The following is a 19,194-nucleotide window of genomic DNA, read 5'->3' as shown; positions in this document are numbered from 1 at the left end:
CTGCGGGTTCCATTTGAGAACCTGCTTGGTTGTATTACAAGGCTCCTTCCGCAGGGCATGGCCAATCCATCGCCACTTTCTGCGCCTGACCTGGACATCCATTTGCATTTGGTTTGTTCTTGTAAAAAGGTCAACGTTTGGCACTTTGTCAAACCATTTCAACTTGAGTATTTGTCGAAGACAGCGACTGACAAGAGTTTGTATCTTGGCTGATGTGGTCACGGTTGTTCGCCAAGTCTCTGACCCATAGAGCAGGACGGCTTTAACATTAGTGTTAAATATTTAAAGCTTGGTGCTTGTGGATATGCTGGAAGCTTTCCATATTGGTCTTAATATTGCCTGGCGCGCTTTCTTGATTCATCAGTTCCACCTGACTGACTGATTTTGCTTCCAGGGCCCGTTTTCATGAACGAGGACTAGATTTAGTAATTTACTAGTCTAGTAAATGACTAGCTAGTCTTAAGGCCAAGCGAAGTAAGTGTCTAAAAAGCGGATTTCATTAATACTTTCTAGTCTCGGACTAGCTAGTCACTTGCCTAGAAGTGGGCGTTGTAAGGACGGTGACTAATTCAACTATTTTGTGCGGGCAACATCACCTCTCTACTACATGAAGATAGGAAAGATAGACACGCATTCATACTTACAACGCAAAAGATTTTCAAACTGAAAATTAGTACCACACGTGATATTGACTGCTGACTGTTATAGACTGCAATGATGTCAATCGTCGACTGTCAATTCTATATTTAGAACAATGGCAGTTTCATCGAGACAACCGATTACCGAGTTTGAAACTCAAAGAAAATGAACCAAGACAACAAATAATTACAAAAAAGAGAAAGTGTGTTCTGATTAATCACATCATTTCAGTCAATTGCAATGTCAACAGAATAACTTTTGTCTCCACTATACTTTCTAATATTTATTTTTTTGGTTGTTCTTTGACGCAAACCCTTCGATTTCGCAGTCTCTTGATCACTCTCATTGAGAGTCAACTCCGAACCGATAGATTCAGTTTTTTTTGTTTGTTTGTTTGTTTTTTTTTGTTTTTTTTTTTTTGTTTGTTTGTTTTTACTCACAAAAATTAATGAGTACTTTCGGCGATCTGCACTTATCTTATATTTTTTTTTAAAGCCAGTGTCAGTGGCAACAGGACACTTATTGCCTCTGTCATTCGAACCGACGTATTTTCTTTCCGAAGCGAAGCGCACTCAATCTAAAAATAGCTGCTATCTTGTTGACGTTATGACGTCACATAGTAACTAGACTCAGACTAAATAATGAAGTCTTGCTTCGGCAAATGACTGAAACTTAGTCCGAAGTGCCGTGGTTTTAGTCCCGGACTTGTTTAGTCAGTTCACATAAAATCCGATTTTTTCAAGTCCTTGACTAAAGTCAGAGATAGTCAGAGACTAAGCGCTAGTCCGCGTTCATGAAAACGGGCCCAAAAAAAATTATTTGAAAGTATAGTGGCATTCTGCTCGCATTGTAACTAACTGAAATATTGTGATTCCCTCTTTTGTTTGTTTATTTGTTTTTGTTTTGTTTTGTTTTGTTGTTTGTTTTTTTTTTTTTGTTGTTTTTTGTTGTTTTTTTGTTTGTTTGTTTGTTTGTTTGTTTGTTTTGTTTTGTTTATAGTTTTATTGAAACTTTCATTGTCCTAAATATAGACCATGAACACCATTGTACTCTAGCAGTCCAAAGCCAATATCATGTGATTTGATTCATCATGACAAAAGTAAGTTAAAATATAAAGAACGAAATGTCATTTATACCGGATGTGTTGCTAATTTCCTCTTTGGAAATATTTTCGTTGACAGTATGAAGGCAGGTATCTTACATGCCATAATGTACTAGAGAGCGGGATGTTACCAGCCAAAAACAGCCGAATTAGTCACCGTCCTTACAACGTCCACTTCTAGGCAATAGACTAGCGCCAGTCCGAGACTAGAAATCGTTCATGAAAACCGAATTTTTTTAGCCACTTTCTCCGTTTAGGATTTAGATTAGCAAGTCATTTATTAGACTAGTAAATAACTAAATCTGATCCTCGTTCCTGAAAACGAGCCCATGAGAAGTCGAGCGATACTTGTCTTGAACGGAAAGGAGGGCACGCAAGATATTAAAAACCATCGAATGTATCAAATGTATCATTGATTTTAATTATGTATATGTAAAGGGTCAGTAAAATATGAAAGTCAATGAAAATTGTTTCATGACTAATATCATCTGATTCAGAAATGGTTGTTATTTTATCTTGTTGAATAGTATTGTTATCAATAATGTCGAATTTGACTTGCAGTTACCGCTTGAATGAATGAATGAATGAATGAATGAATGAATGAATGAATGAATGAATGAATACATTATATTGTCGGTAAAAGCACATATCATGCATACATCGTTTATACATAACAACAATTAATAAACAGTGACAACCAAATATAAAAGTAATAATTTTAAGAGAAAAAAATAATAATGATGTATATTTTCTTAATAAAATCTGATTTAAAATCAGTAAGCCCTTTAAGGCTTTTCATCGACCTAATAATTTAAAAGAAGAAAAAAATACTTCACACATAAAAAATTACTATATATTATACATAAAAATTGACATGTCTCACTCAATAAATATGAATATCAAATATACTTAAGGGAGCAGAAAAAATATCTGAACCAGTCTGAGAAGCTGCCGCTTTTGTCATAAGAGACTCTCAAACCTATTCAAATCTGTCTCCTTTCTCATGTGCTCTGGCCGATTAGGTATTCCACGAAACTGCAGCGGCATAACGAAAGGACCGTTTACCGAAATGGGCTGTTTTGATGTTTGGGACATTAACAGTATTGGTGTACCTAAAATCATATTTTCTTTCTTTAAAAGTTACTAGATTTTCTAGACATTTGGGGATAATTTGTGAAGAATTTTTACTGTTTCTATTGCCATAATTTGCATTCGCTTGATTTAAAGGGGAATAACTTTAGCCTTTATTAATGAGTCTTCGTAAGTGCCGTTAAAGTCACTGATTCTGAGAGCACGTTCTTGAATTTTTTCCATTTTCTTAGTATTTTCTCTTGAGCAGAAGTGCCAAATAAGTGGACATAAGTTAAATTTTGATAAGATAAATGTATGAAAATTGTTAGTTTATTTAGTTTAGAGAGCTGTCTTCCTATTCTTTTTAACGCGTTTGGTTGATAGGCCTTCCTGCATATTATATTTCCTTGACGTGAAAGTCAAATTTTAATTGGTAGTCAATATCAATTCCAAGTAACTTCACTGTGTCTTCACATGGTATTGTTACTGAATCAATCTTAAATAGTGGGGACTTATTCTGCGTTCTTTAACAACAGCCAGAGCCTGAAACTTGTCTGGATTGGCCTATTAATGCTCAAGATCTTCAAATAGACTTTAAAAATCTTTATGGCAGTAGGATAGTGTGTTATCGTCCGGATAATTATACACTGTTCATTCGGTTTTTTAAATGCGTCCTCTAATTTTTAATGTTTTTAAAAAACATTATTGGGGGGGGGGGGGGGGGGGGGCAAATGAGTAGAGGCATAGGATTCAAATTTTTGTCGATTTGAGATTAAGACGGCACACATGTGTTAGCCTTGGATGAAGCCTATCTTTTACATTCAAAATGTTTTTGTTTTGTTTGTTTTGTTGGTGTTTTTTAATGGTTATTTTTAAGGGGGGGGGGGTATAATTTTTTGTTTGTTTGTTTTTGTTGTTGATTTATTTTGTTTGTGCTTTTGTTTGTTTTGTTGTTTGTTGTTGTTTTTGTTTTTGTTTTTTATTATTTTTTTTTTTTTATTTTTTTTTTGGGGGGGGGGGGGGGGGGTTGGTGTTATTTCTTTTGTTCTTTTTTTTTTGTTGTTGTTTTTTTTTTAAATTTCGTTTTTGATGAAAAACGTTGTTGTGGAAAAATTGCTGAACAATTGGTCCACATATTTTACAGTGAAAAAATGCCTTTCTTTTTTAATAATCTAAGACAAAATCAAAGTTTCACGCAAGTCAATCGGACGGTCGATAAGAAAATTTGGTAAAACTATAGATATAAGCTTGGTTTAGCATTGTTGTAATGGACAATATTTTGCGTGGGTTTGAGAGTGTAAATTTTCATTTCAACATTAGGCCCATAACAGTTTGGATTACCAGACCATGAACCAATCCATGAAATAAGTACAGAAGAATTACTTGAATTGCTTCCCCTATCTAGAGCGAAACGAGTTGTTGCTCCGTTCCATTTCCGTTCAAAGTGAAAGTCAGGGTTGCCAGTTTGGCATTTTAAATGCCAGATTCCAAAAATCTGGCATTTTTGAAAACCGTTTGGCATTAGAAAAATCATTTGGCATTTGGCATTTTCATTTGGCATTTTCTTTTCTTGTATATTATACTTCAAATGACACCTTTTCTTAATTATTTCTAAACGCGTAAACACAAATCTCTTCACATCGGAAAACTTTGCTATTAAAACTCGCACCCTGAACTAGCCCTGCCTCCCTCAGATATTCACTCAAATTCAGCCCTCGACAAGTATCCTCGTAAGTTTTCTGGGAATCTCCTGCAAAACTCATGTATATTTGCGTCATGGTCGCCTGTTAACTTTCACTCCACTTAGTAGTCAGTAGGTAAAAAATTACCCCTATAGGAAATTTAGTATAATTCCAAACAAACAAAAAAAAAAAAAAAAAAAAAAGACAAGAAAACACGCAAGCCACCAGGATATGATAGTAAATTGTCTATCAAAAGTGAGTAGTTTTCTTAGTGGGGGTGGGAGTCAACAGACTTTGGCATTTTTTTGAGTGTTTTGGCATTTTTTGAGTCTTCCCCTGGCATTTTGTTGAAAAATAATCTGGCAACCCTGGTGAAAGTAGAATATTTCTTTTTCTAGCAGACGGCAGACGTGACAGACGATCAATGCAATCAATGGATATTTATTGTTGGGAAGCAATTGTCTAAAATGTGCAGGCATTTTTTAAAAAGACGACTGAATAGGATTATTATTGCCCTTTTAGCTTTACTAGTGCTTTGGACATTTTTTGGTTTTCCGGTAAAATTTCTAAATCTTAAAATGTGTGCTGTTTGTTGTTTTGTTTGTTTTTGTTGTTTTTTTTCACTTGATTCTAATTCTAACTCATCCCGCCCGGGGTTAAGTCTCCGAATAAAATTACATTTTATGATGAAAATCGCAAGACTTTTCTTCAATTCTGAAGGGATTTATCCATGAATATAAAGCTCTATTTCAAAATTTACAATGAAATCAGATCTCTACAATTCAAATCAGTATCAATGAAAAATTGGATGCTGCAAACTACAGACTCAGACCCATCAGAGTAACTCTCTGTAACTGTAAGGTTATGGTTGAAAGTCATACGATGTTAAACGATAACCAGCATGGTTTTAGATCAAAGAGATCATGCATTACTCTTCTTTTACAAGTGGAGGATTATACCTAGCTATCTAGAGATCGTGAACAATGCATTGATGTTTATCTTGATTTCCACAAGGCTTTTGATTTTGTACCACATGAGAGATTGTTCATTAAAAGGCATATGGATTTAAAGTAGGCGCTTGCAAGAAGTAGCCCTCGTGAGTTGAAAACAGGCGAGGATTTCTGTTTCCTTTTTTGAGGGGGGAAAATTTAGGAGTGTTTTAAAAATATTCATTCTTCTTTCTCAGTGAAATGAAATGGCAAGTATTATATATCATTGGAAAGGGCATAAAATTCTACATACAATGATGCTAATATTATCTTCCTATATTTTGAGAAATCTTTGTGTAAAGAGAGTATATGTATTTAAACGCTTATAACTTTTAATCCAGAGATGGTTCTTTTTAATAAAAAACGTCCTTCTGAGAGCTATATTAAAGTAGCTACTCTAAAAGTTTCAGAGCAAAATATGCTTGCACTCAAAAGTTAGAGCTCCCCAAAAAACAGTAATTGTCCTCGATTGTTTACAGAAGCTGCCATTTTCTTATACTGATTCACTTCCTGTCGTCTGCTGCGTTTGAGATATAACTTCGTCAATCCACATCAAAACTTTACATCTTTATATCTTACAATTTATTCCATTAATGGAAGTTATTTTTGTTTTAAATTATTCAATTCATTGGCGTTAACATGTCCATGCTTTCATTTTATAATTTATGATTCTCTTCCTTTTTTTTTCCGATCGATTTTCGCTGTTTTGATTTTGACATTCTTCATTCTTTGACGGACGAACTGTCCAATTTAGGGGAGCGGGGGAGCGGAAGTTTTTTTTGTGCTAAAATCACCCATTTTCGATAAAACACTAATACACCACCTCAAACATTTATCAGTCCATATCTCTGCTTTTATGAGGTTTATTTTCATTTTTAAAGGTTCAAAGTGAAGAACTAAAGGACGCCGATTCAGTGATGTATTTGGTCTATCTTCATGTGAATACATATTTTATTGTTGACTTTTCCAAGATTCCAATAGGTCATTCATTTGCTTGTCGTGATCTATTTTTCCTTGATTTCAGCTGTTTCAACTCTAAACTATACTTTTCTCTCTCAGTAAATATTTCTTTTTCTGTTTGTAATGTATTATAGAAATGTTGAATTACCACATGTAAAAATTTCAAAGTTGTATCTGAAGCCGTTTCTGAATTACACTTGATTATCCAGTGGGTTGCTGTGTTTTGGTCACAGATTTTCCTGTTAAGCTATATAGAGATTTTTCACCACATAAACGGTCATAACTTTTGATCTAGTTGAGATAGAGCGATAATTTTTTTCACTCTAGTAAACGTTTCACTCCCCCTTTATTTTTATACGGAATTAGAAGTGTACCCCAAGGAAGTGTATTGGGATCACTTTTATTTGTTTTATATATACATGATTTACCATGTCGCATAAATTCAGCCTGTAAACTGTTTGCAGATGATACGAAGATCTATAGTACAACTGAGCATCATAACATTCGACAAAATGATATCTTTTCACTTTCAAATGGTCTACAACATGGCATTTGGATTTTAATGATTCGAAATGTAAAGTATTACAAATAGGAAAAAAAAATCAATGTCATAATTAGTTTACCGATACTTCTATGTCAAATCTATTTTCCATTGTGCCTTATGAAAAAGATGTGGGAGTTACTTTTGATTCACTTTTGAATTTTGATGTACATATTGATAATTGTGTAAGCCGTGCAATCAGAATGATGGAAATAATATATAGAACATTTATATTTTTGTATTTGTATAAATCGCTCGTTCGACCAGTTCTGGAATGTGGAAATTGCATCTGGAGCCTATTATATAAAAGACAATCTATTAGTATTCAAAGTGTACAGAGGAGAGCTACCAAAAAGATTTATGCGATACAGTATTTATCTTATAAGGAAAGGTTAGAATTTCTTGACTTACCAAGTTTGAAATATAGAAGAATTTGTGGGGATTTAATTCCGGTTTATACATTAGTACATGGTCTAGATAGAATAGACTTTCTTATTTTTTAAAATATTCCAATTTATTAAATTTACTTGAGGGGACAAATTTAAGATTTAGAACATAAGACAAAACTGGTTCGGTATTCATTTTGTCCAGAAATGGAATAAAATTTTAAACAAAGATTTCAAGGTGTTAGTAGACAGGGAATTATATGAATGGAGATTTATATATGACGAATAATTTGCAGTGCTGTTGACATGGCTTTCAATCTTGTATGGAAATATCATGTATTGTTATCTTATTATGGTTATCTTCTATATGTATGGATGCATGAGTGTTTGTGTGTGTGTGTGTGTGTGTGTGTGTGTGTTTGTGTGTGCTTTGCATGTCATGGTTAAAGATATATGTTTGTACATCACACATACATGAGTACATTTAAGTTGAGAAATTATCTTTACCATGTGTATCTTTATTGTAATCTTTCAATCAATAGATTTCTAGCATTACTATTAATATTAAGGGCATTCAAGGGATTTTATCATATTTTGCCCTATATCATAAGTTATGTTATGTTAAACTAATCTGACATAGCCGTGAACCGAGGAAATTGATTCGTAACTTGATAATAAAATAATGTTGACTTATTGGATGTCTACAATGATGACGCCAAAAGATGACTTTATCACAGTATCAAGTTCGTATAATATTTCATTTTTTTATTACAAGATATTCCACCAATCTCGAATGGATTTACTTATTAAAAGATATTATTATATCCTCTTTCAAATCATCACATTGAATTTGAAAATAATCTGGAGAAGATGTGATGTGGTCTGAGGAAATCGGTTTATTGTTTTTTAGACAGGTTGTCTCTTGAGGCGCACCTCTAATTTATCAAATTGATATATAACATAGATTGTTATGGTCCCATTGTTGTAATGTTGATTTTTTCAAACCAACCCAAAGTATTGTCCATTTCAACAACGTTAAAGCAAGCTCATAAACTGCATTCAAATAATTTTCAGACCAGCAAAAATACACACATTGACTAGATTTAACTCACTTTGTCATTTAGTTTGTATAGTAATGAAGACTGTACAAGAGTTCAGCTTTTCCAATTATCAATGATGTCCCATGACCGTTTTCAGAAATTTGTCGTTTGCTATCTATTACAGTTACAATAACGCGCTTACTTTCATTCATCCTTTTGAGAATTTAGAGATTTTTGTCATCTACAAACTGAAACTTCCTTTGTCTAAAAGCAAATTCATTGACAGGAATTTTTGTTGCTTTTGTCATTTGACTTAAAGATACCTGAAACATAACAACTTCGAAATTACTCACTTAAACAACATTGTCAGACGTCAATGATTATTTTATTTTATTTCTTTTTCATCCCCTTAATTTATTTTCTTTTGTTGTTCTTTTCTTTCTTTTTTCTTTTTTTTTTACAGATGTCTTTAAAACATGAAGATTTCCCGGAAGATATTGAATATGATTTATTCATTGATGAGACCAAAGAGGATCGTAAGTAGAAAAATGATCATTTTGATTATAAATAAGTTTTTATTGCTCAGTTGTATGGTGCCATAAGAACGTTAATATCTTGCACTTGCTTAGAAACTTTTTTCAGAGTTACAACAAGAAAATCATACCAATAGAGCAAACAAGGCTTGTTCAAAATTTATACAACCTAATGAAGTCACTTTTCTATCAAATTATAAAATACACACACCCTTTTTTTGGCTGCTGCTGCTGCTTTCATCAAAAACTTAAATGTTGAGATTTGATTTGCTCAAGCCAAATAAACCAAGGCTCACGGCCTCTTGTGCCCACCATTTTGTTGAGATGGCAAATCAGAAATATCAAAGATTCAACACTCAATTTACTGTTAACATCAGATATTGCACCCAATTCCTCTGAACACATCATTTGTTGTGCATAGTTCTCGGTCATATACAGTTGATCTTAATACTTTCAATTTCAGATCCATTGAGAAATCAGTTCTGTGGGGGAAATAAAAGTCTTTGCTTAAAAATGAAAAAGATACCAATACATTGGTAAAAAAATATTTTATTTTAAATTGATAAATTAATTTTTTAAATGGCAAGTGCGACTATGTAGTCTTGTAGTATGACACTCACTTTAGGATTGGAAGGTTCTGGATTCGAGCATCGCTTGGCGCATAGTTGAGTCCTTGGAAAGGGATCTTCACTCACTGTTTTCTCCTCACCATACTCGGGTGTAAAATGAGTACCTTGCCGTTAACAGCATTTTCTCTGTCTGAAAAAAATATAATTTCATCTAATAGGCGTCATGTCTCGTTCTACGTATTCCTATCAAGTGTTGACAGTCATTTTCACTTTTGTTTTCCCCAATTTTATTCTGCTTATGGAACAATCTACCTGCTTTTTGAGCAATATTGAGATCTTAAAAAGTACACAACTGAATATCGAGGAAAGTATCAATTTTTTTCTTTTTCTTTTCGAAGTATTACTCATTCGGACTTAGTTGATTTATATAAAGTAGGAGAAGAATGATTTAATAACAAGAGAAGGGCCCCTGCATTCAACAAGATTGCTGACCTTTTAGTATCTGTGTTTCACCTTTTCAGTTTTTGGAGACATTGCACATTGTGTTCATAATCGCAATGAAAAAAAGTTTGTGATGTATTTCATTTTATATTTTGATTTTTTATGTAAATTCTGTTCACAAATTTTGATTTCCAACAGATGTTCACATTCCTTTGGATGAGGAGATCAAGAGAGACATGGAAAAGAAAAGAGAAAAAGTACTGCAGGACCCTGAGATTCCAATTATTTTATGGTGGACAGAATTCACCAAAGATCCTGGATCAACAAGAACGTGTGGGAAAAATAAGTGTTTCTTTACAAACAATCGTAACTATATGTCCCATGATAATATGAAGGTAAATGAATAAATCATAATTAGAAATAGTAGTGCTCCTTGAAATTCGAGCTATTTGTTCTATTAGGTACCACAAGAACAAGAGACAATTTATGAATATTTAAAATGAATTGTTCTTACTATATTCATAAAGCATTCTGATAGTCATTGAAAACACTTTTTAAATTTTGAAAATCCATACATAGATAAGAAAATGAGAGCAAATTCAAGAACTTAGAATGTTTTTGCTTGTCAATTTCTGTAAACAAATGTTCCAACTTTGACGTCATGTAATTAATCACCAAAAAGATTTATTATACTTGTGAAACACATGTCTAAAGCACATAGCCTAGATAAATAAAAGATAACAAGATTTGAACCAGACACATATTTTATTTTTGAAATTCCCCCAAAACACTCTTGAAAGTAAGTGTTTTGGCCTCCAGCATGACGAAATAACATATTCCATTTATTAAGTTAACATAATGATCTTACAAAATGAAATATAATTCACGTCAATGGGTAGAGAGTACTCCAAGGAAGTGGTCCAATTTTTTTCAGACATTTTCTTCAAATGGTCCTTGCAAATTAAAGAAGTGAACATCAGGAAACATGCAATTTTGCACATTGGCAGAAAAATAGCTATAATTACGAGCAAATGCATAAAAGATTAAATATCTCTCAAATATTGCAGATAGAAAAAAAATATCACACATTTTAGGAAACCGGACCTGCTGAATTAAAAAATCATCTTAACTTTTTGGTAAAGTCAATATTTCCTTCTCAAAATTCAACATAAAATCATGAATGATAAACACAATGTTTGAAAAAGCAGCATAAGATAATAAATCAACCTCTGAAGAAACTCATATAATCCCAAGACATCCTGGTTTTACTTCTGCAAGGCCCGCCTGTTTTCACTTCCATGCTACTTTATGGACTTATCTGGGAATTATATTTCTTGGTTTTGCCATGGCCCTCTTTGGGATCCTTAACTAAAAGGGTGCAGTAAAATATATTATTCCTTTTATGGAGGATGATTTTCTCATTGTAAATGATCTCTTTGTATGTTTTAGGGGTACCTATCAATATATCTGTGGGCATTAGAATGCTTCCCTCTTATGCGGGATTGTGCGCTTGTGCCCAGCAGGTGCGTCTTTTGTGGCCTCAACTCCCTAGCACCCCAAAGTCTTTTAGTGCCTTATGGTCTATGACGCATGACTTTATCCTGATTTCTGTGTTATTGAATGAACTATTTGCTACCCTTTAGATAGGATGGATGCTAGTCTGAAATAATGTAATTTTCACCACAAAACCCTAAACTCCTAGCAACCCAATTATTTTTTGTTAATTCCCTATGCTTGAGAGGTGAGAATTGTACAAACTGAGGTATCACGAATCTCACCAAAACCAAAACTAAAAAAAAAACCATTTCTCTTTATTTGCTTCTTTTCTCGTCTTAAATTTGCATCTCTTTCCGATTTAAAACAAAAACAATCAAAACATTATAGCTAGAGGAATTAGGGACAATCGTGCAAATTAGTGATGAAAGCATGAATTTTTTATGAAAAAAAGTTTGTGTTCTGTTTAAATTGTGATATAGAACTACTTTCTCATTACTCCAAGAGCTGAGATATCAGCAATTTGAATTGTGTAAAAATTAACGGTGGTGATGAAACTCACCGCCTTCACAACTGCTTTATGCATTGGTGTCAAAATGTCACAGATTACGTCATTGGTACCAAGTACACTTGTGCCCTTTTGCTTAAATCGAAATCGGAAGTATAACTTATCATTTATTCAATTCATAACATACAGCATATAAAACTCATTCGTTTACCAAGTTAGTCACATAATTTTCATTACTATTTTTCATTGAATCCAATATTATACCAATTTGGTTATTTCAAATTCTACCGGCTTCAGAATGCAGAGCATGAGGTTGTGAAATTGAAGAAATCAAAGTTGTGGTGGTCGAATACAACTACAAAGAAAAAAAAGATTGATGATTTTTCTCTCATATCTTTTATATATTACGATAGCTTTCAAAGAATTGCTTTTTATTTCCTTCATATCTTATTAAATTTGAATTATTTGAAAATAATAGACTTCCGCTAATGTGAAGATACCGATAAACAATGCAACGCATTCTGCTGTTGCTAGTATAGTGGTCTGCTTTCGGGTCGCCGAGTCACGAAACGGTGTCTACTTGAACTTTGTCGACTTTCACCCACCGCATAATATTATGTGGTGGAGGTGATGATGATGACGACGATGATGATGATAATAATAAATAATAATTGTAATAATAATAATCATCATCATCATTATCTTTAACAAGCACCATCATGAACATCGCCTCATCCCCATGACCAAAACACTGGGATCACAACAATATCGAATTTACCAGCATCCCCCAGTAGTCTATCTTGACAGTCTGTCGAACCCTTCATTCACAGAGATGTGAACAATAGAATTTACTGTATCCTTTGTCAGTGCCATCGACTTCCATCGTCACGTTTATGGTCATGGATCAACTGACCAATGGTGCGAATGGTAATAAGTGATGGTTTTGTTCAAGGCTGTCACCACCAAATGTTTTGTTTGTTCAATGAGACCAATGGGTAGACAATGCATTCTTAATCTGTTGCTTACTTATGCAACCATTATGAGCGGCATATTCGTTAAATGTTTTGTGCAGTTAGATTTGTCTGTCATTGTTAGAAGTAGATTAAGGTGTTGATTGTTTTTCATTAAGACGTGAAATGTCACTCAATGTCATAGCCGTCGCTTAATTGGGACGCTGCTTAATTGGGACGATTTGTAGGGAACCAAGCCATCCCAATAAACCAGCACTGTATTCATTGTTATGTGACGCTTAGATCCTCTCATGTCCCAGTTTTAATTATTTGCCTATACTTTGTTTATTTCTTCATATATTATTACTGTATCCATGTATCCAGCAAAGATTGTATCATTTACCTCTATCTTTAAGGTGTTCATGTTTTATGGTACAGACTTCAGTCCCAATGATCTGCCCTTACCAAGAGAAGATTTCCACGAGTGGGCTCTTCTTCATGAAGAATCTCCAAAGAACAATTATCTTCTTATGCATGAAGATACTTTAGCTCTGTTTAATCATACATCTACTTTCAGGTTTGTCCTCAGAAATTTTATTATAACATTTTGATAATTATTGAAAGGTCTAACCAGGGATTGAATGTATCTATTAACTTAATTAATTTTTTTTTAATTTTAAACAGCATCCAGAATTAAAAGCTCAAGGTAACTCCTTCGATAGTTGAACTGGAAAAATTGGTAAAACTGTCTTTTAAGTTTGTATTTATTCTTTTGTTTTAATTCTTTATCTCAATGGTTTGTTTTTAGGAGCTATAGTCATAGATATTACGAGCGATGAATTATGTCATCAAGTTGTTCTTGTCCTTGGAGAAAGAAAGTAATAAAGTTTCAATGCATGCAAGATACACAATATAAGCAACACCATTGAAATTGCTATTGTTTTCAACTTTCATAAATTCTAAATATATAATTTTTATAGGTGTTTCTGCTTTTCTTTATTTTTTTCCCCTTCAGACGTGAGTCAGACTTTCCTATTAGTACACAAAGTCTCCCCTCAATAGAGTGGCTGGAACGAAATGGTTATTTTAAGACTTTGAATCAGAAAAACTTGTAAGTTGTTTTTGTTTGTTTGTTTTTTTGTTGTCTTTTTACTTTCATGATGGAAACGAATAAAGAATTAATTCAAATATATCATGTAATTTCTGGGAGGGGATCTGAATAACTTATACCTTTTCATATACGCATGATTAGACTATTAAACCTCTGGCCTAAGTGTTTATCTTTGAACGGATTATATAAGTAATAAACAAGCAAGCATGCAGGTGAGCAAACATACACACAGCATTTTGTCTGAGATGCCAAATTAGCATCAAAAAGTATTATTGTAGTTAGCTATCTCTATAACTCTTAAGATTTTAGTATTTTGTTTGTTTGGTTGATTTGTTTTTGTTTCTTGGGGTTTATTTGGAGGGTTTTTTTGTTTTTGTGTGTGATAATTGAAAATTAAAAATTATAGGTTTTTGTACCTCACTTATGTATCAATCACCAACAAGATTTTATTATATTTACTTTTATTCTGTTAACTCCTTCATGTAAGTGAAAATGTACCATTTATCAGGAATGCGTGATATGAATTAGGGGCATTCTTCTGTTTATTCATTAATGTCTTTTTTTTTTTGCTGCACATTTAGATACCAGAAGCAGGAAGGCATTGCCCCTGTTGTGTATGTTCAGTCAGACTGTGATCCTCCATCTGATAGAGACCATTATGTCAAGCTCCTCATGGAATACATACGTGTGGATTCATATGGACGATGCTTGAATAACAAGAAATTGGCTACAAAGTAAGAACGTTAAATAAGAAGTATTAAAGCTAATCTTAATATTTACCTTATGTGAAATATAATTTGTATGTGATATATAATTTATGTATTTTATATTATATTTATTAGTGATTTCTAACTTCTAACCCCCCCCCCCCCCCTCCCCCCCTTCTCCTAACAACAAAAATCAAAACAAACAAATAAACAGCAACTCCCAATATTGAACATTTTTTGTTGCATTCCTTGACAACATGATTTAATTTCCTATATACTGAGAATTATGCCAAGATCCTATTGTGGTAGTGGCACAAAGTTTTACTGTAGCTAAGAATATGTCATAAAAATATAATAAATATTATGTTACATATTATACATTATACATTTTGTTGATCTCAATTGGATTTCAGCATTGCAAAACCAATTCAGGGTATGGCACATGCAGATTTTTATGAGCTTTTGTCCCACTACAAGTTTGTTCTTTCAATGGAGAATGCAGTTTGCAAGGATTACATGACTGAGAAATTGTGGAGACCTTTAATGGTGGGCACTGTGCCAATTATTTTTGGATCACCAACAGTAAGGGTAAGTGATTTAATATCATATGACAAATTTGGTTTAATAATTACTGTGATTTCTTTATTCAAACTCAGACACGTGTGAGGCTGGCTGAGAAGACCCGGGAGGATGCGCAAATTTCATAAATTGAGTTATGTATGCAGTGGTGTAAACCACATCTTCCTGACCATTTACCACTTTAAATTTTCATTCTATATCTACTAGAATCCGAGTTATGAATTTTTTTCTGAATAAATTTTTTTGCTCTGGGAAATACTGAAAACAGAGAAAAATGAGTTTAAACTTTTCCTGTTATTTCTCATTGAAAAAGCATTGTCATCAGCAGATACTGCATTTTTTTACATTATCAGATAGAATAGACTCTCTAGATGAAATGTAATGAAAAATAAAGTTTGTTTTTTTTAAAGTGTATTCTTTTTCTTAAATTTCAGATGCAAAAATTCAGGTTTTTCATCGTTCTGCGAAGAAATCTGACAAAAAATCGAAAAATATTTCCAATTTCTTTAGTTTTTAAGATATTGGCATGAAATTTCATATACGTCATCCTGAGAAGAAGATTTTTAAAAATTATTTCCAGACGTTTAAAATATATTTCATTAACTGTTGACAACATGCTGAGGTCCATAGTCGAACTTGTCTAGTCAAAAGTGAAAGTAGTCAATCAAAGCAATGACCAGTCTCGTAACTGAAACACTTGAAAGTTAAAGCATAAAAAAATAAATAAAGAGATGGCTTTGATGCTTACCTGAATCATCTGTCTTCCCTGTCTGAAAGACAGAAGTATCCACTATTATCTCCCTGAGATGAGATTCTGGAGCAAGATTCTCAAGACCGAATGAACCCAGCCGATTGAGGTGGGTGTAACTTCATCAGTCGCCATATTAAATAAATTGTTGTCCTTAGAGACATAAATCTTCCAGCGTAGTAAATAATGTATAATAAATGAATAGATCAATGGAATACTGTAAAGGATGTAAATTGTTAATATTCAATAAGATTGTAAATAAAGTCAGATAGGTAGAGTTGAACGGAAAGCAGGAGTTGGGATTCGCATTGAAAACAATGCATGGTTGGAAGCGCCTGCCCAAATTCCTGGAATTTAGACATGCCCAGACGCTGTCGCTTGCTTATAGTGTGCTGTTTACATGCACACCTGTTATGAATGAAAAGCCGTGAGAAAATCCTTTCATTTGGTGTGTAACATGATAGGGTTCAGTGTGTATACATGGTGGTAGTAGGATCCAAAACAGATCGAAGTTTAGCTTCAAATTCTAGCTATTTAATTAGAATTTTGTGACTGACATGTCTTACAAAATAAAAATAATAAACACATTGCTTTTATTTTCAAGCTTTATTACAATCATGAATTGATTCTTAATTTAAGAAGCATTATTCGCAAAAAAAAAAAAAATTGTTAAAATTTCTCATTATCTTCACTTTTGGCTCATGTCTCGAATCAAAGCTTGTGTATCCTCCCATGTTTTCTCAGCCAGCCTCACATATAGCAATTATATTTTTCTTATTTTTACCGCAATCGATTATTTCAGAAAATTCATTTGACATCTTTTACGTCTTTTAAAACTTTTACAACTTTTTCCTTGACAGATGGAAACAATGGCAGCAACTTTCAATGACATTATAATAGCTTTTTTTGTTTGTTTCATTTGGATAACTCTGTGGTAGTTCACATCATATTGCTCACCCAAGGTTCACATATTACATTTCTTCCTTTTTTTCTTTTCAGGATTTTCTTCCAGATAATAATTCAGCTTTGTTGATATCTGATTTTAAATCAGTAGAACATTTAGGATTGTATCTTCAACATCTGAATAGCAATGATGAAAAGTATGAAAAAATGCTCTTGTGGAAGAGTGAAGGAATTAAGAACAAATTTCTGAGAGAAACCCTGGCATCCCGAACCTGGAGTCCAGATGACTTGAATCACTGGGAGCCTGATCACATCAACTTTGTAGATGCTTTTGAGTGTTTCGTGTGTAATCGAATTCATGAAAATATCCAAAGTAAAACTAGTGGTGGAAAGGTTATTGAAAGACAAGCTAACATAAATCATCTTGGGTGCCCAAAGCGACTCAAGTTTGATAGTAAGGGAAGATATACAGAAGAGGCTGGGTGGATGGATTATTGGAAGGGGGAATGGGAACGACAGAAAGAAGTGTCCCCATATCTGAGGGAATGTGTCAGGCAAAGACTTCCGCTGTGTCAAGATTTTATCCGAGCTAAACTGAAAAGGAAGAGAGACTTTTAATTCAGTTGAGAATGCTTTCATGACAGTTCCATTCACAAATTTGATGTTTCAATGGGATCAGCAAGAAAGCCAACACCTGTGCCAAGATTTATCGTGCAATATTTTAGAGGCAAAAGAAATTTTCCTTTAAGCCATAGGCCACATAATAATAATAATAATAATAATAATCATAATCATAATCATAATCATAATCATAATCATAATAATACTAATAATAATAATGATAATAATAATAATAATGATAATAATAATAATAATGATAATAATAATAATAATGATAATAATAATAATAATAATAATAATACTTTATTGCATCCCATGAAAAAGGAAATTTTTGTACAGACGGGTTATAATTTACATAGTAAAATAAATAGATAATAAGATTATGTCATAATATCATCATCCATTGTGGCTTGTTCTCTTGAGCTTGTTGCCGGTCAGCTGTCTCCACTAAACGATCCTCTGCAGTGCACGTGAAATCTGTGTTGCTTTTAAAATCACATTTGGCCATTCTTAGGTTATTTAAATAAGTCATTCTTTGTCTTCTTCTAGCTCTCTTTCCTTCGATCATCCCAGATGTTACCAACTTTTCTATTCCATCTCTTCTCCACACATGTCCCAGAAATCGTAATAATGATATATGTATATATATAAATAAGGAGCGGTTTCATAGCCAGAGTTGTGCTTTATAATGAATCATTTCAATACTGTAAAATAGTTAAATTTGTCATTGTAGGTATTGCAAAACAAATTTACATTACTAGGTCATTAAAAAAAAATAATAACAATATTTGTTTTAATGATATTGCTTGGTATTAAAAAGCCTAACACTAGATTACAGAAAGGATTTTCGGTGTCTCTCTGTCTTAGTTGAGATAGAGAAGGGGCGGCCACTCCTTCCTGACATAACAACAGATGGTCCTTTAATTTTAACAGTTCTCTTGGTTCCTTCACTTTCCTAAAGTCAATTACTAGGTCCTTTATCTTGCTTATGTTAAGCTCTAGGTGATGGGCATCACACCAAAGTACAGATCTATCAATTTCTTGCCTATTATAGGCTACATCATTGCCATTTGTTATAAAGCCTTGAAGAGCGGTGTCATCTGCAAAATTGATTAAAGGTACACTCAGGTCTTACTTCTTCAGTCATTTGTCAATAATACATGGGACAATACACAAACCAGTGTTTTTAGTTATGCAGAAAGACACGTCTTGTCCATACTGTGCTCTCTCAGTAAGAAATTCAAACACTCAAGCATGATAAATTTAGACTGGTCAATTTTTGAACAACCAACTGAGGTTGCTTTGTATTAAACGCTGAAAAAAAAATCTGCAAAAAGTAATCTGCAATAGCTCCTAGCGTGATCTAGATTCGTGTATATGTTGTTAGTAAACTGCAGAATGACATCTTCTATGCTTCATCCTGGTTTGTATGCAAATTGATGACTATCACGCAATGGCATAAATTAATTCCTGATTTTAATAAGGACAAGTTTTTCTAAAGATTTCATGACTATTGAAGTCAGGACAACAGGTCTGAAATCGTTCATTGATTCAACTTTTTCTTATTTTGGAATAGGAATAATTTTGAAGTTTTCCAAAGTGCAGGGATCAAAACGCATT

The 19,194-nt window shown here is 33.2% G+C and overlaps 1 protein-coding gene across 1 annotated transcript; it reads left to right on the top strand.

Annotated features, from left to right (window-relative positions):
* The first annotated feature begins 4,903 nt into the window (after positions 1-4,903).
* LOC144972657 (GDP-fucose protein O-fucosyltransferase 3-like) lies at positions 4,904-17,706 on the top strand. The gene is made up of 8 exons (XM_078914137.1): positions 4,904-5,051; positions 8,874-8,946; positions 10,152-10,348; positions 13,322-13,482; positions 13,921-14,016; positions 14,598-14,750; positions 15,137-15,311; positions 17,050-17,706. The coding sequence occupies exons 1-8, from the start codon at positions 4,962-4,964 to the stop codon at positions 17,569-17,571; spliced, it is 1,467 nt and encodes a 488-aa protein (XP_078770263.1). The 5' UTR covers positions 4,904-4,961; the 3' UTR covers positions 17,572-17,706.
* The last annotated feature ends 1,488 nt before the right edge of the window (positions 17,707-19,194 follow it).

Source organism: Berghia stephanieae, chromosome 5 (assembly GCF_034508935.2).
Source record: "Berghia stephanieae isolate SIO BIC M18660-M18661 chromosome 5, UCSD_Bste_1.3, whole genome shotgun sequence".
NCBI classification, from domain to species: domain Eukaryota; kingdom Metazoa; phylum Mollusca; class Gastropoda; order Nudibranchia; family Aeolidiidae; genus Berghia; species Berghia stephanieae.
This window is presented reverse-complemented; position numbering and strand designations above follow the sequence as displayed.

What these genes read in the sequence shown, in the direction of transcription:
- LOC144972657 (XM_078914137.1), top strand. Translation starts at nt 4,962, where the DNA reads ATGTGCAGGCATTTTTTAAAAAGACGACTGAATAGGATTATTATTGCC. An exon ending in GGACATTTTTTGGTTTTCCG is followed by an intron (nt 5,052 to 8,873) that starts GTAAAATTTCTA and finishes TTTTTTTTACAG; the next exon opens with ATGTCTTTAAAACATGAAGA. An exon ending in TTGGATCACCAACAGTAAGG is followed by an intron (nt 15,312 to 17,049) that starts GTAAGTGATTTA and finishes TTTTCTTTTCAG; the next exon opens with GATTTTCTTCCAGATAATAA.